This window comes from Trichoderma harzianum (genome assembly GCF_003025095.1).
Source record: "Trichoderma harzianum CBS 226.95 unplaced genomic scaffold M431scaffold_13, whole genome shotgun sequence".
In the NCBI taxonomy this organism is placed as follows: Eukaryota; Fungi; Ascomycota; class Sordariomycetes; order Hypocreales; family Hypocreaceae; genus Trichoderma; species Trichoderma harzianum.
This window is the reverse complement of record NW_020209261.1, coordinates 982,523-997,615: the sequence shown is the minus strand read 5'-3', so window position 1 is coordinate 997,615 and position 15,093 is coordinate 982,523. Positions and strand designations below refer to the sequence as shown.

The following is a 15,093-nucleotide window of genomic DNA, read 5'->3' as shown; positions in this document are numbered from 1 at the left end:
CAGCACAGATATGCCTTATTTGAAACGCGTCCAAGATGTCGATGGACTGGTAAAACGGTGATATATTCCGAGCATTGCTCTAGTTTCCTGAGCGAGAGTAATGTTTGACAATCTCTATATCAATTCCCTCGTTTTTGAATATTCTTTCAACTTCATCGAGTGCTGGAACTGCGGGTGGCTGTGACCAGCGTTCTTTGGCCGACGGGCCAGCAAGAACCGCGCAAGCAAAAACCCGAGTCTCATTTGCCTCAACTGTTCCCTTGAGCTGGGGAACAAGTGTGCGTGGGAACATAAGACTGGTATTGCCGTGAGGCTTGGTGACTCTCGCCACTCGCTTTGGTAACGGTGAGGCATCTAGTATACCACTGAAGTCGCTAGTCGTAGATATCGCATACGCGGCGCCGTCGTCTTCTTGAGTCTTATCCGCGTTGAAATCAGTTCTCGGTGCTGCAAATCCACCTTCGATAGTGGTCAGTCTCCGTGGCGATTGAATGCGATGAATGCGGATATGCCAGTCTGGGTATGGAATAAGCCAAGTTTCGATCAGAACGTCGGACCACGGACGCCACGATGAGTAAATCTTGCTTCCCGCCATTCTAGCAGTTTCACAATGTTCTCGAACCCTATAGTGTATGCCATCGTCGCTCAGTGCAATCATGCTATCAAAGGCACCGACGTCAAATGCTCGACTATCGCTCTCGACAGAGAAGCCGTACCGAGTTGAATAGGCAAATTTAAGATATTTCTCTGGTACAAAGCGCATCGCCTTATTTGAATCCGGTCCAGAGTTAAGCATAATTGTATGACCAGGCGTATGCATGAAAGTAAGACCTGGCACTGGAAATGCAGCTACTGAGGGACGCTGAGGCATGGGAAGCTCTTCCGCCGTCCAGAATGGGTGGTCCGCCGGCAAGCTCAATGGACTGAACGCTTTCATGGCCCAATATGGTGAACCAGTCGATAGATATCGCTCCGCCATAAATGGGTTTGGGTACGCATAACCAAGCGTCAAGATACCATCGCGCCGAGAGATGGGCTGGGCTGCCCACCATCGAAGGTTGCGTAGATAGATGCCCTTGATGACACCCCAAGGCAATGCCTCGACACCAGCCACTGCCAGGTATCCCCAGTAAGCGGCAACACATTGTCTATATGACAAGCTCCGGCCGTAGGGAATGTTGGAGCCTGAATCTGCAAACCAATGCATGAAGACAGGAGCAAATTCTCGCGCCCTCTCCTTAAATCGGTCGCCACGCGCCTTGTCTGACGGCCGATGGACTGCATAAAATAATCCGTAGTAGTGCATCGCAAAGGGATTATAATAATCAATACGGCGTGTATCGCCTTCGTCTTCTCCGTCGCGATACCATCCATCTGATATGTAGAGACTTTCCATGTCGTCCAAGTACTCATTTGTTCCAGCAGTATCAACTTCGACACCGACACTCTCCAGGGCGAGATCGACCATTATTCGGAAATATTTATGGTTATTTGATCCATGCTCTCCATTGCGGCTCGATAGTAACCATTTACTAACATTGCTCTTCACTGTATCATCGAGTGGCTTCCAATACTGATCGGGGGCGAGCAAGATGGCATATGCGAGTGCAGCTGCCTCCACATGTCTTTGGTCCATTGATGGTACTGGTCCCCAATACTCTGGATGCTGCGGATCTGTGCCATTCTTGAGTCCTTCCCTGTACTTTTCCCAATGATCAAACTTTCCTCCGCCAGCAACCAAAGGCGCAATCCCAAACAACGGTCTGGCGTAGCCTTCTAAATCACATGCCGCGCGGTCCCATGTAGACGTGGACGCATCGATTTGAACCCGGGCATTTCCTTCGGAGAAAGCAGGCAACAAAGGTTCAAATAGTGAAATAACTGCCTTCGCAACATCATCTCTTGTTTTGAATGGGTTCCCATGAATGGGATTGAATCTGGAATCTCCGTTTACTAGAGCTGCCATGATGCGTGTGCTGATTGGTTCGAGCGTTGTCACACGTAATTGCTGCCAAAATTGGGCTGAAGGTTGGTTCGAAGGTGTCTCGCGAAGTAGTTCATAAGCCGCCTAGAGAGAGACACCTGCCATTTTCACTCATGGCGATATTCAGAGAACGATTCCATCAAGGACCCTGCACTATGCCGCTAGCATGAGGCCGATGCCATTTACCCCGGAGCTAGGTAGACCATGCTAGCTGGATGACACCACCATCGGCGCGTCGGGCAAAGTGTCGGAGAACAAATCCGGAGCGGAAAGCCGGAGTAATCGAGCGCGAGGATACAACAAACAAGCCAGCATGGGCGATTAACGTAATGAGCGTGGTCTTTGCAATTCATACGCGGTGTTTTGACCGGGAAACGATGGGTCCAGGTGTCCACCACAAATTGTTCTCGAATACATACATGTCAAAGAGGGACTGGATATTCCGAACTTAAACTTCTCCTGGATTAGATAGACCTGCTCCTGACTTTCTCATAATTTGTACTTTGAAATAGTTGAGAATCGACATTATAGGTGGCAAAAATGACTTCATCAACAGACTCTTCACGAGGAAGCCCGCGAGATGGGCTGTCGCGTCACGATAGTCAAGACAGCCTACCCACATCACCCTCTGTATTGTCGATGGAGGATTCAAAACCGCACATTAGCAAGACATTATGTCCTAATCATTTAGCAACTCGACTTGCTGGACTGTATTCCGAAGCTATCGGTGCAAAACTGTGGAAAGTCGCATCAGAGCGCTTAGAAGACGGTGTAAGCTATTCGCATAATTTCCCTAGTGCTCTCAATATGGAATTGGAAAATGGAGCTCTAACATCGCGAGCAGAAAGCGCCTGCCGACTACCCTGAATGGGCGCCTGAAGACGGCGAGACACCAGGGCAGTACAACACTAAAGAAGTTAATTTCTGGACGTGCGGCTTCTTCCCTGGAAATCTGTACTGCATCCTAGAGAGATGTGTCAAGTATCCCATGTATCAGCCATTACCGGGAGTAGACCGCTCTGCTTTTCATGCTGAGTTGCTCAAGCTGTGTCGGGCTTGGTCGGCTCCTCTCCACCAGATGGCCAAGAGAACTAATACCCACGACCTTGGCTTCATCACTCAGCCTGCCTTGCGGCAAGATTGGGAGTTGACGGGAAACTATGAGAGCCTTGCTTCTGTGATAACGGCTGCTAATAACTTGGCATCTCGCTATGATGAGAGAATGAAAGCTGTCAGAAGTTGGGACAAATCTATCAGCAAGAGGTACTCCATCACTGACAAGGAGACTAATTTCCTTGTGATTGTGGACAGCATGTGCAGTAAGTCAACAGCAATAAGATGGGCAGATCATTACAGGTCTAACTGGAAGAAGACATGGATCTTTTATTCTACGCAGGACATCAGACGTCGGATCAGCGTCTCATTGACATTGCGACAAACCATGCCCATTTTGTTCGAAAGAATTTGATCCGAGAGGACGACTCAACATGGCATGTAGTCAATATCGATCCTCGTGATGGATCTCTTAAAACAAAGCACACTCATCAGGGCTACAGTGACGATTCAACCTGGTCAAGGTAGGAATCATATATATAACTGCTGGAACTATGCTAACGGATCCTTCAATAGAGGTCAAGCATGGACAATCCTAGGCTTTACACAAACTTACATCTGGACCAAGGACCAAGTTTTCCTAGAAACTGCTATTCGCCTGTCTGAGCATTTCCTCCAGCGTCTGCGAGGCGCGACGCATAAATATCCTTATGTGCCCTTGTGGGATTTTGATGCGCCCGTTGGGGACGAGCCATTGCGCGACTCTTCTGCAGGCATGATTGCTGCCAACGGCCTTTTGCTCTTACATCAGATTCTGGGAGACGGGTCAAAATACCTAGACGACGCGTTACGTATCGCAAGTGAGACCATAGACATGTGTCAAGCAACTGAGCCATCGCGACTGGTCGCCGATGCGGAATCTAACATTAGAGCTGAGGGAGTTACGTTTGATTGCGTCTTGAAGCATGCCACAGCGAACAATAACGAATATGCGCTTGTGAGATACAGCGATCACGGTTTAGTATACGCCGACTATTATTTCCTGGAGTTTGGCAACAAGCTATTAAGAATGGGTATGGTGTAAACGGAACAAGCCCCATTTCTATCTTGGTCACAAGAATAGAGTCTTTATCTGGTTGTATTAGGGAAGAATGTGGATGAAACTTAATGTATTTGCGATCGTTGGTACTAGAGATGGCTTTGAGGGGGATAGATGATGCTGTTTAGTCTGCCTTCCTTGGTGGACATAGAGATATCGTTGAAGACTTGCGACTTTTTAAGATCAAGCAAATATTCCCAACCTTTTGAACTTGTTACCGCCTGGTACATTAATAGACACCTCGTTCTTTAACCATCTTCCATTATTGCCACTTTCTTCCAGTATCGCTACTTTCTTCCAGTATCGCTAATTTTTTCTATTATCCCGACTTTCCTCGACTGCAAATTAAAATTCCCATTGAATCGAGAATCACCGTGCAAAATGGTAATGGCTGATGGGAGTAGTGTATGCTCTTGCAAAGGTTCATACCGGAGCTCCCTGCGCCTTGCATACTTCACAGTTACTCGCACCTAAAAAGATCAAGTTCGGGATGTATGCCACATAGGATATTGGCAAAACTAAGGCACGGAGACAGGAGGCGGAGGTGGACAACAATTTCGTCTTGGGGCTGCATAACGCCCTGTGTGAGTTGCAAGATAGCGCGTGTAGACAGTGGAAAACTTTTTGTTCACAATGGTAAAGCCAGTTAGAAAGGCACCGTTGTGGTTATGTACTAATTCCTTTTATGGACTTGTTTATTTCGCTGTTAACATTGTACTCGTACGGAATCATGCTTGGCCAATCTCAAGTTTTAGATCCCACATGGAAAGTAAACTCATACTAGTGTTGCCTAACTTGTTATATGACGGTCAAAAGAATTCTTCAACCTCTTCTTCAACAACCTCTGACTTCGACAACTTGCCCTGGTGCCTGGCCCGAGTGGAAGCTAATACTAGTCGCATTTGCGCCTAGTGTAGTCTGTAGCGAGGCGTGGAGTTTCCCAATTTCCCCCCGCTGATAGCTGGGTGTTATGGGGTTGTATGGAGTACTTCAAGACTCATTTGAAGCGGGGGACGACTTGCTCTTGGCGTCTGTGATGCCAAGAGAAAAAAGGGGGAAATAAGTTCTCTTGCTAATCTTTGTAGTCTCCTGCTCTTTGAGGCATATTACAGTTAGTTACCCCCAAAATGACCCAGCAACTTGAACTATGGTTATCTACTCTATAGTATTTTGGTGTATCGATGAGCCAAGTCACAAGTTTGTGTCCCTTCGTAATCGGATAATAAGTCGCATCTAAGTTTTAAGTGGCCAGTGCATAAGGCTGGACGAGTAACACAGATACGACATTCCATCTCGCTCAGAGATTATTAGCAGCCACGCTTCCGATATTGGGAACACAACTCGGCCCACTGGATCATTACCCTACCCTAGCCCGGCTAATGTGTCTTGGATCTCTGAAGAACAGGGCTAACGATGTCAACTGCGCTGGTGCAACCCGCTCAAATATCCTAGCGCAAAGGCGCCACAGCCCACTCCCCTCGCTACCGGAGATTTTGTTAATTTAGGTAGTACTGGTGAAACAGAAGAGGTTCACGCGACCGATTGCGCTCAAAGACTATGAACAATGTAGCGGTATGTAGTAGTGGCGGTATTGTCTCAGACACAGAATATGGATAACAGATGCTGAAAAGATATACTATCGTAATAAAGCATGTACGCCAATTATTCATTAATTCCCCAATCAAAGTCTCTGCGACATTATGGTACAAGAACAAGATGAAAAGAGAAACAAGCAAAAACCAGCCACTTGTGACCGTACAAGATTTTAGTGCCCTGCTCTATGTTTACCCATGCATGACTCTGATTAACGTAAAAAAGACGGGCTAATGCTGCGGCTGCGCAATCTTCTCCTTCTCAAAATACAAGCGCGCGACATCTAATGCTTCCTGGATGGAGAAGGCAATCCTTGTGCATTCGCAGTCGCGTGTCCAGGTGTTGTGGAAGTTGAGGTTCTTGCCCAGCTTGCTGTCCATGAGAACATGGGGAACTCCGATGAGTGTGGACAGAATGTGGCCGTGAAGACGGTCGGTGATGACGAAGCGAGCAGAGCCCAGGAGTTCGAATCCGGCAATGGCCTTGGCCCAGGCACGCTGGTTTTTGCCATTCTCTCGCTTGGGTGCCGGTGTGCCGTTGGCTTCATCACGGGCCTTTGGCGGGTCGATGTCCGGCGTGTGGGTGAATTTCCAGTCGACCTTCTGGTAGGTGACCTTGCCGATGCTTCCGCCGAGGTCCATTTCGCCTTCTCCAAACTCAATGTCGGACGAGTCGCCGTCGGAAATTTCCGCATCCTTTCGAGCGAGGATGAGAATATCGTGTCTATATGTTGAAAGAAAGCGATGGTCAGAATACGTCAAAGCCATACTTGGGGTGGCCTGCGGCGCAACGGAGACAAAATACTCACGTCTTTTTTCCATTGACTCGAAAGTCGGATCGGTTCCCCCACATGAATGCAATGTCTGGCACGAGATGGCTGTCGATTCCCTCCTTCTTGCCAAATGTCTTGTCGAGCCAGTCGTAGCTGGGCTGATCGCGTGCGGCAAGCTGCAGATCTTTGTGCTTCCCAAAAGCCTCTTCGGTCGCCTTGATGCGCTCCGGGTTGGTCATGTAAACGCTCTGGGGGAATGCTCGGATAGAAACGTTGGTAAAGGTCTCAATCATCTTCATACGCGAAGGCTGGTCCTCCCAGTAGTAGTCGTTGAAATTGCCGCCACCTGCCATGATAATGGCCGAATGAGGGCGGTGCTCTTCAAGGACTTTGCGAAATTTCCCGATGTCGCAGTCTCTGTCAACGAACCTGTATTGCGGAGAGAATAGATTAGGATGACGAATGATTCACAATCGATGCTGGTGTCAAGTCTTACCGACATGCCTCCATCATCTCAATACCGAGCATGCTCATGAGAATCTGCTGGGCAGACCAAATGGCAGCATCGCCCTTGTTCTCCGTTTCCAGATAACCCCAGATGTTTGCATATCGAACACCCTTCAGACTCTTGGTATATGCTTGGATGAGTCGTTGTTGGAGATCGTTGACAATGTCCTCACATCCGACCGAAGGTGGCGTCGTTAGGTCATAAGAAATGTTCCTTCTGTTCTCGCCCAAAGACGACGCAGAGCACTCCTTAGCCGGCCATATTGACGTGGAGCTAGGGAGATGTGATCTCAGGTCGGCACTCTGAGCCAGTATCACCAAGAGCAACGATATCAGAAGGGTGCCCCCAGCGATAATCGTGGCCCGGCCAAACCGATTTGCAAGCAGCATGGTGAGAAGCGTGCACCGTAGCTATGCTCTTTCAATGCTGACAGTGACACCTGCGTTCGGTTGTACAGGTGTCACGGGTATGAAGGTTGTCATAAGACAAAATTCGCCTGAGATAAAACCACAGTGGGACGTGTTAAAAGCGTCGCAAATAGCGAGCCTAGCGGCAATACGCCTGGCAAAGCTGAACAAGTAGCTGGTACTTTGATTCATTCTATTCTTGACCCATGTCTGCAGGCTCGAGGCTGCCCCTAATTCTGGTTCCAAGCAGGACGGTAGTGTCAGCTACCAGGATCTGCCAGTTTATCATCCCCACCACGCGGCCGGCTAGCCTGCTTCAGGGTTCTTGATACTAGGCCTAGTGTCCAAGCTGGTATGACAACGTCTCCAGAGTTGGGCTCATTAAAGGAGTGTGAGCTGCCTGGATAGCGGTAAATATTGATCAGCCTCCGCTATGTACACATGAGGAAAGTGGCGGCCGGGGCATGCTGGGGTTCTTGAATCAATAGAGAAGACTCCCGGATTTTAAACTATGGTCCGGGGCGATTCCTTCGTGTCAATCTTGACCTTTCCGTAACCTTTTTCCGCCTCTGGCCTTCTTCTTTTTTACGTGCCATAGTGGAAGGGCATGATGTTTTTGTTTCTGTTATCTTTATGACTGTATTATTTCTAACTAAACATGCTCAAGATGGTTTTCACCGCCTACTATAGGCGATTACGCTCATTCTACCTATTCTTTATTCTTCTTGCTATTGCATTACTTTTCCTCAGCAGCCGTGAGAGTACCAGGTCTATGCTACTTGGGAAGGACTGGCAGAACCTTTTCACGACGGATGACGACCTGTTATGGTGGAATGACCGTTTCCCATGTGAGAAGCATGAGCCAATACGTATCGCTATTGTCGAGTCTGCCGGCGTCCATGATGAAGTGACGGCAGCGTTGGTATACGCATTTGGTGGACACCCGAACGCAGAGCTGAGACTCTACTTTGCCAAACAGCGCTACCAGTCTGATGTTATCGTCAACGACCTGGAGCTGGAAACGCCCATTATGTCGGTCAACAGCTCCAACTACTTCAAGAGGGACGTCGCGAATCTTCCTCCTCCCCACTTCGTTGTCTCAACGACTTGCGAGCTGGATCTTGAGAAGCCAGAGTCCGTAGTAGCTCCTCTTCGACACCTCCTGTTTAACGAGACAACACATTTGTTCTGCCTGGTCCACCACGCCGACTACTGGAACAAAGGCAAACATGTCGACGTTGTTAGAGAATGGGTCGACAGGGAGCGAGTTGATTTCATCGGCCTCAGCCAGCACACGGTTGATTATCTTCTGCAAAAATCAGTACCCCAGTGGCAAAACTTGCAGGCAAGTGTCACGGCACGAACATTTCCCCCAATTTTCCCAGTCAACCAGACACACAACGAAACTTTGCGGGAGATTTCACTCGCTATGCAAGGAGATTATGCTCCCGAGCGCCGAGACTACAATCGAATCTTCGGCAGCCTGGACAACGTCGTGAAGAAGATTAACGAAAGCGCTGCTACAAACAGCGAGCACGTCGATGAGACGGTCAAACTACACTTGATCGGACATGGTCCACACGTCAAGGTGCCTGAAAACATCCAGGCCAATGTTGCATTTGACGAGGATCTTTCGTATCCCGACTTTTACAGACTACTGTCACAATCATACGCAGTTATTCCTGCATTTGCATCTGACACCTACCTCGACCGCAAGGCCTCTTCTACAGTCCCCGCTTCACTTATTGCGGGAGTTCCTTTGGTGGCGAGCGAAAAGCTTCTCGCCTCCTATTCATATTTGCCCCGTGAGGCAGCCTGGCTTTCAGAGCCAGACGAAAGGGAGATGGAAACGGTCGAAAGGGTGGTTGGTGATAGGAAAGCCTTCTTGGAGAAGAAAGAGGCCGTCAAGGAGGCCGCCAAGAAAATAATGAAACAGAACCGGTTGAACGTGAGGAAATGGATGGATGAGGATTTCAGAAAGAGTGGGATTGTCCCGGCGGACGTTGGCTCGGCATGATGACGGCCCTACAAGCGATTTCTACAGCATTACATTTTCGATAATTTCGGTCTTTGGGGTGGGCTTTTCTTATCATGTATGGATTACGTAGCATTTTTTTGCATTAGACTTACGAGAGATGGCCTCTCTGGTTTTTTTTTTCCTTCTCTTCGATACTTCTTCATATGAAGCCACTTCTTCTAGCTCCGCAAAACTATGGGAGCAGGAATAGTCTCTCTTTGGTTTTTATTCCCTCTGTATTTGCTGCAGACCCTCGTCATTATTACAAGGATAAAGCCAACAATCAGCCCTGAGTACCTGGTACAAAGAGGTCACTTGGGGTGGTATCGGAATAGGCGGCATTCGTCTTAAGAGTTGTCAAGTCTTGGCAACTATACCATCTCAACGGCTCTTCAATATACGCGGCTATGAGTGGCTGGCTGATGTTCTCTAGCTCCCTCATATTATTATTAGCGGAGCCTGCCAAGTCTTTAGCGTGATGGAGGCGACGTAATCAGGGATTGCACCTGAGCGCCGTTGCGCGCCTACTGGTGGTACGAGTCAATGGGAGAGCTGTGCTTATTGGACCGAGTAGGAGTATCATCAGCCGCAAATTTGTGAGATCCTTGGATGTGCCTTGTTTGCTTGAACTTTGCTGCTACTAGTAGTTCCGTGCCTGTATGTAGGGGAAAGGGGCGGCCGCGTAAGTGGATGATCGCCGAAACGGACATTCGCAAAGTTCTCCGTTCTGTCTGTAGACGCAAGCACACGGAAAATCGGATGCGTTATTAGAAGAATATTACAGAGACGCTCGGAAAGTCTCATAAAATAGCTCTTTATTATACGAGTATATACTGCTAAGGCATGCTGCCTACTCATACAGTATACGAGTACAGTACAAACATGACAGCTGTAGATATATCTCTATGTAATTCCATACAGTACGGCTCTTTATAAAATTACAGTACAAATGTGCTATATCCATGGGGCATTTTTCCGTCAACGACTTGGTGGGCCGTGTCCGATAAGATGATCCCCACTACAGAATTTACCACTCCATGCTACTGAGCCTTGTTGAGGATCTTCGTAGCCATGGTGGTAATACTGAACTCCGTACTCCGTAGTGCCTGTAATGTACGAGTATGGTGTGAGAGCCGCATGGAATAATCTTTCCTGGCAAGTCACTAGCTTGCCCCTTTACTTACTAGTGCTAGCATTTGGAAACCTGTGCATTTCCGTTGCCTACTCGTTCAAGCACCTAGAGATTTTGCTTCTGTAACCAGAGTGCGAAGTAGTCGTGTTGTATGTTCCTTTCGTCGCCGTGTTTACGGAATAATATTCCAGCCATTCGTTTATTCCTTTTCCAGTCACTCGCTCAGACCCTTTCTTACGAAATAGAAACGCTCCAGGATGAGTGAAGCTCCAGAGGCCCGTCCGCCCTCCAGGCGCCGAGTCGCCTTGGTTGTGCTCTTCCACTCGACGTGCGCCATCTTGAGTACAATTCTTTCCAAATCTGCGTTAAACGGCATCGACGCTCCCGTGACATTGCTGGCTTTCCAGACGACTGTACAAGTTGTGCTCCTCACAACCATCGGCTACTTTACAAAATGGATTACACTGTCAAGACCCGTTTCGGTATGTTCCTGTCGTGATAAGTGGCACTGCTTATCTGTCCCACGATCAAGTTGCGATCATCGTGGAACCGACGATATCGATGCTACGACGCCGCGCATTCGTGTGACAGCTACTAATATGGAATGGTACTTACTATAGGCTTGGATTGCACTTCTCCCACTCACTGCCGCCCGACTTGTCGGCATTCTCGCAAAGACGTACTGCTTGGCTTCGGTTAATGCATCAGTCTACCAAATCGCTCGAGGACTTCTACTCCCATTCACCCTCATGCTGTCGCTTCTTGTCCTCCGACCTCGCCCTTACTACCCGCCGTTGTCCCTGGGTGGATGCGCCATGGTCATGGCTGGTTTTGGCGCCGGAATGGCATCAGACTACAGCCAGATGCTCACCAGTGGCAAGGGTGTATTGCTCGGAGTTATCTCTAGTTTCACCACGGCCGTCGAATCCGTTGTCGTCAAGCGCTTTCTTGGCAAGAGCAGCGAAGGAATGTGGCAGATGGTCTGGATGTCGAATGTCATGGCTGTTGGATTCTACGTGCCGCTGCTTGTCTTGTCTGGCGAACTGGGAACTACTGCAGCTCTTTTCAGCTCGACAGCCACAGCTGAAGTATCTGCCACTGCTCGCCAGTTCCTGGGCACAGCAGTGCTTACTGGCGTGGCCGGATTCTTGCTCACGATAGCAACCTTCATGCAAATCGAAGTCACTAGTCCAACCACTCACATGATTGTGACAGCCGCACGAGGTGTGGCCCAAAGCGCCATCGCTGTTGTGACTCTTGGAGAGCCAATCACTGCCAATCGCGCAGGCAGCATGGCTCTCATTCTAAGTGGAAGTGCCCTATACGGTTGGGCCAAAGACCGTTATGCGCATAGCAAAAAGGGAAGCTATTTGCCCGTTGCTCAAGAGGCTCAAGAGTCTCAACTCGACACATTAAACAAAGAAGGCCGATAGAGTCACATAATCGCCTGCGATCTTACGCACATTCTCTAAACTTATACTATACTAGAATTTGTATATTTTACTTATACTGCATTTGCGTTGGTCAAAATTAGCGATTGGCATTTTACGAGTTCTATGCTTCGATGGAGAGGCAGCGACGCGGTGGTCTGGTATACGGTACATATGTAGATAGGGTAATAAATAGATGCGGAGCTATTTTGTCACGTTGCGTATCTTTTTATAAAAGCTATATCGAGTAGCTTGTCGTTAGGCGGCTGGTATCACCCCAACTTTGGTCTATATAAATATCTTTGGTTCTCACGATTCTGGTACATGTACGGCGTATGGGAGAGACATAGGAGGTTCGTATTGCTATGACGTATAGCTGCTGGGAATATCTCGTATGCCGATACGGAGTAGATCGTGAAAAAATGATTGGCTTCGCTTAAACTAGGATATTATTCCCGTTGAGGTCTGTTCCAGTTTTACGAACCAGCTCTAAGCCCTATGAATCGAGGCGCAGCACCGCATGCCACTCCATAATGATAACTTTAGATCGTATAGGGTGGGACTGCAGATAATGGATGTTAATTAACAGAAGTTTGGGGTGCTGTCTTCTACTACTACTTCCAGTCCCATTACACATAGTAACACACTCACAAAATCTTCTTGAAATATTAATAGGAAGGGATTTCCCTTACACGCTTATCCCGACTCTTCATAAGTTTGTGTTTAATGTAATGGTTATCTTGGGTGTGCTGTTTTCTCCTTTGTTTCTCTTAAACTGTCTTTTATGCGACCATGCTGAAACTCTTCTAGACATGGTACTACTCAATGAATGAAAAGCTACCGTAGATCTCAACTTTCTTTTCTATGAGTAAAGGTATTTTCCAAGGCCTCAATTCGAACATGATAGTAACAAATACTGGATGAAAGTAGCAGTAGTAGAGTCTCAACATGATAGTAGCATATGCTAGACGAAAGGAACGATAGCATAGGAGAGTCATGAGGGCAGCAGATACCTAAATAGGTAAGATTCTAATAGATAAGTTTTATTTATTCTGTATATTGTTGTGACATTTGGATTATACGTAGTCGTTGGGCTGTTTGAGGACGACTCAATATTTTAATAATTCGTTTTGCTTCGAAACTATAGATGATTGAAGTTTCCTATTTATAGCTTCTTAAATAACACCTTTACAGTGGGATCTGCCAGTACATTGACCTCGAACATAAAGTTCTTCGGCCGTCCCTTTACTGAATCTTCAAATTTGATATCATAGTTTGAAAGGATGTAGGACAAGATAATCTTGATCTGGTTGCTCGCAAAAAACCGACCAGGGCATGCGTCATTGCCGAAACCGAACTGCATGCTATCGTATGATGGACTCGCAAACTGAAACCTGTTGGTGTCTTCAGGGTTCTCTCGCAGACGGTAAAATCTGAAACCGTCAAACGCATGTGGCTCACCCCAAGCAGCTGGCGTTTCATCGAGAATGTTGGTATTACACTGCACAATTGTTCCTTTGGGGATGTGAAAGCCGTTAGATAGATCAATTGGAATCATGGCTTTTCGCTGGTAAGTAGCTGTAACCTATGTTAGCCTTGACGAAAAGGTTGAATCGTTCTTCAATGCGGAAACTCACCAACGGACGGGGGACTATGTCTTTGAGACTCCTTCATGAAGCTGTCAAGCTTTCTCATCTGTGTCAAGTGCTGCTTTTGTAGAATACCGTTAGTGTCTCTGGTTACCTCCCTGATTTCTTCTCTAAGAGGTGCTATGTATTCAGGGCGAGCTGCAATGTCGTACAAGGCATGAATGATGGCTAATCTGGTTGTGTGAATGGCCGCTGTTGCTGTAAGCATTTGCAAATTTGCCAACTCTTTATAGTCAAATGACTTGTCTCCAAGCTTTTGAGCTCTCTGCTGCATCCACTGTATCATATCTTGTCGAGGCGGCTCATCAGGTTGTCTTGTTTCTGCGGCTCTCTTCTTCAACTCCGGCATCAGCAGATCAAGCGCACGCTGATGATCGCCCCTGATCCGTCTCATCTCTGGGATCCAGTATTGGGCAAATGGACGAAGCCATGGGTGCCACAGTTTTAGTTTTTCACCACCAGTCATGACATCTAATGCGAATTTGGTGCTACATTCAAGCCACTCATCATTTCGGCACATTGGATAACCGACAAAGATACGAGCAGAAGCTTGGGCTACAATGCGAAGCAGTGTCTCGTGGAGATCAACTGGGGTCCATTCTGCAGCTTGTGTGAGATAGAGAAGATTATTAGCTGGACACTGAGAAGGACATACCTTCGCAAGAGGGGAAGTTGGTCTTGAAGCAGTGGGAAACTTCTTGTTCCACATCCCCGACAAACAAGCCCAAGTTCCTGTTCAAATCAATCTTGATAGCTCCAAGCATCACGTCGCTTTCATGATCAATTGTGGTGTAATGACCAAGATGACGCTAGATAATTAGTTAGATATGTGGACTCTACGTGTGAGTTCAGACATGTAACATACGTCAGCTAGAGCCTTCATTCCGCTGGCTTCATGCCGCTTAAATGGCTTCAACTCATTGGCAAATTTTCTTGGTAGAAAAAGTCTTGGGCCATCCGGAGTAAGGACTTGGAAAATGGTGTTCTTGAACTATGTTGAAATAGTTGTTAGAAGTGGTAAAGCAATCTGAATTGTTGCCAAATCAGCTTACCTTTTCATATCCCTCTCGAAGAAGAACGTCGGCTTCTTGTACATATCGCATCTGAGAATCTTCACCAAGAGTAGGAACATTGAACCCTTTTGGTGATTTCCGGTAACCGGAAAACAGAGCTACGAGTATGACAGCCACAGCTGTTAGGGCAGGCGATACCCATGCCAGCGTAGGAAATGACTCCATGTCTGCCAGCAACTCTGAGAATGCCATGTTAACGGCTTGATCTTCTCAGAGTGAACTGTGAAAGAAAATTGAAACAAGCTGTCAGCACGAAGAGGGAGCACTAGACCAATATTGTAAGCTTCAGTCGTCTTATATCCTACGGTGGAAACCCCACGAGATTGCTGGTTCCTCACAGGGGCCTGAAAAACATATATGGGACTTTGTCAATGGG

General features: G+C 47.5%; 6 protein-coding genes across 6 annotated transcripts; 3 read left to right on the top strand and 3 right to left on the bottom strand.

Annotated features, from left to right (window-relative positions):
- Positions 1–79: 79 nt before the first annotated feature.
- M431DRAFT_485684 (hypothetical protein) lies at positions 80–1,966 on the bottom strand (the record flags this gene model as incomplete). The annotated part of the gene is made up of 1 exon (XM_024916312.1): positions 80–1,966. The coding sequence occupies one exon, from the start codon at positions 1,964–1,966 to the stop codon at positions 80–82; it is 1,887 nt and encodes a 628-aa protein (XP_024770667.1).
- Positions 1,967–2,524: 558 nt separating this feature from the next.
- M431DRAFT_541035 (glycoside hydrolase family 88 protein) lies at positions 2,525–4,324 on the top strand (the record flags this gene model as incomplete). Its single annotated transcript, XM_024921088.1, has 4 exons — positions 2,525–2,755; positions 2,829–3,303; positions 3,357–3,561; positions 3,614–4,324. The coding sequence occupies 4 exons, from the start codon at positions 2,525–2,527 to the stop codon at positions 4,119–4,121; spliced, it is 1,419 nt and encodes a 472-aa protein (XP_024770666.1). The 3' UTR covers positions 4,122–4,324.
- Positions 4,325–5,959: 1,635 nt separating this feature from the next.
- Positions 5,960–7,398, bottom strand: M431DRAFT_485682 (hypothetical protein; the record flags this gene model as incomplete). Its single annotated transcript, XM_024916311.1, has 3 exons — positions 5,960–6,452; positions 6,538–6,930; positions 6,998–7,398. The coding sequence occupies 3 exons, from the start codon at positions 7,396–7,398 to the stop codon at positions 5,960–5,962; spliced, it is 1,287 nt and encodes a 428-aa protein (XP_024770665.1).
- Positions 7,399–7,936: 538 nt separating this feature from the next.
- On the top strand, positions 7,937–9,678 carry M431DRAFT_511853 (hypothetical protein). The gene has a single exon (XM_024919748.1). It carries the CDS (start codon positions 8,075–8,077, stop codon positions 9,431–9,433), a length of 1,359 nt encoding a protein of 452 aa, XP_024770664.1. The 5' UTR covers positions 7,937–8,074; the 3' UTR covers positions 9,434–9,678.
- Positions 9,679–10,534: 856 nt separating this feature from the next.
- M431DRAFT_511852 (hypothetical protein) lies at positions 10,535–12,259 on the top strand. The gene is made up of 2 exons (XM_024919747.1): positions 10,535–11,047; positions 11,186–12,259. Exons 1-2 carry the CDS (start codon positions 10,823–10,825, stop codon positions 11,996–11,998), a joined length of 1,038 nt encoding a protein of 345 aa, XP_024770663.1. The 5' UTR covers positions 10,535–10,822; the 3' UTR covers positions 11,999–12,259.
- A 901-nt stretch (positions 12,260–13,160) lies between these two features.
- Positions 13,161–14,909, bottom strand: M431DRAFT_94359 (hypothetical protein; the record flags this gene model as incomplete). The annotated part of the gene is made up of 5 exons (XM_024924577.1): positions 13,161–13,573; positions 13,633–14,244; positions 14,300–14,453; positions 14,510–14,635; positions 14,724–14,909. 5 exons carry the CDS (start codon positions 14,907–14,909, stop codon positions 13,161–13,163), a joined length of 1,491 nt encoding a protein of 496 aa, XP_024770662.1.
- Positions 14,910–15,093: the final 184 nt, after the last annotated feature.

Bases quoted from the DNA above. Each gene is read 5' to 3' on its own strand.
- M431DRAFT_511852 (XM_024919747.1), top strand. From the start codon at position 10,823: ATGAGTGAAGCTCCAGAGGCCCGTCCGCCCTCCAGGCGCCGAGTCGCC. The intron at 11,048-11,185 runs GTATGTTCCTGT...TACTTACTATAG, and splicing joins CACTGTCAAGACCCGTTTCG to GCTTGGATTGCACTTCTCCC.
- M431DRAFT_511853 (XM_024919748.1), top strand. From the start codon at position 8,075: ATGCTCAAGATGGTTTTCACCGCCTACTATAGGCGATTACGCTCATTC.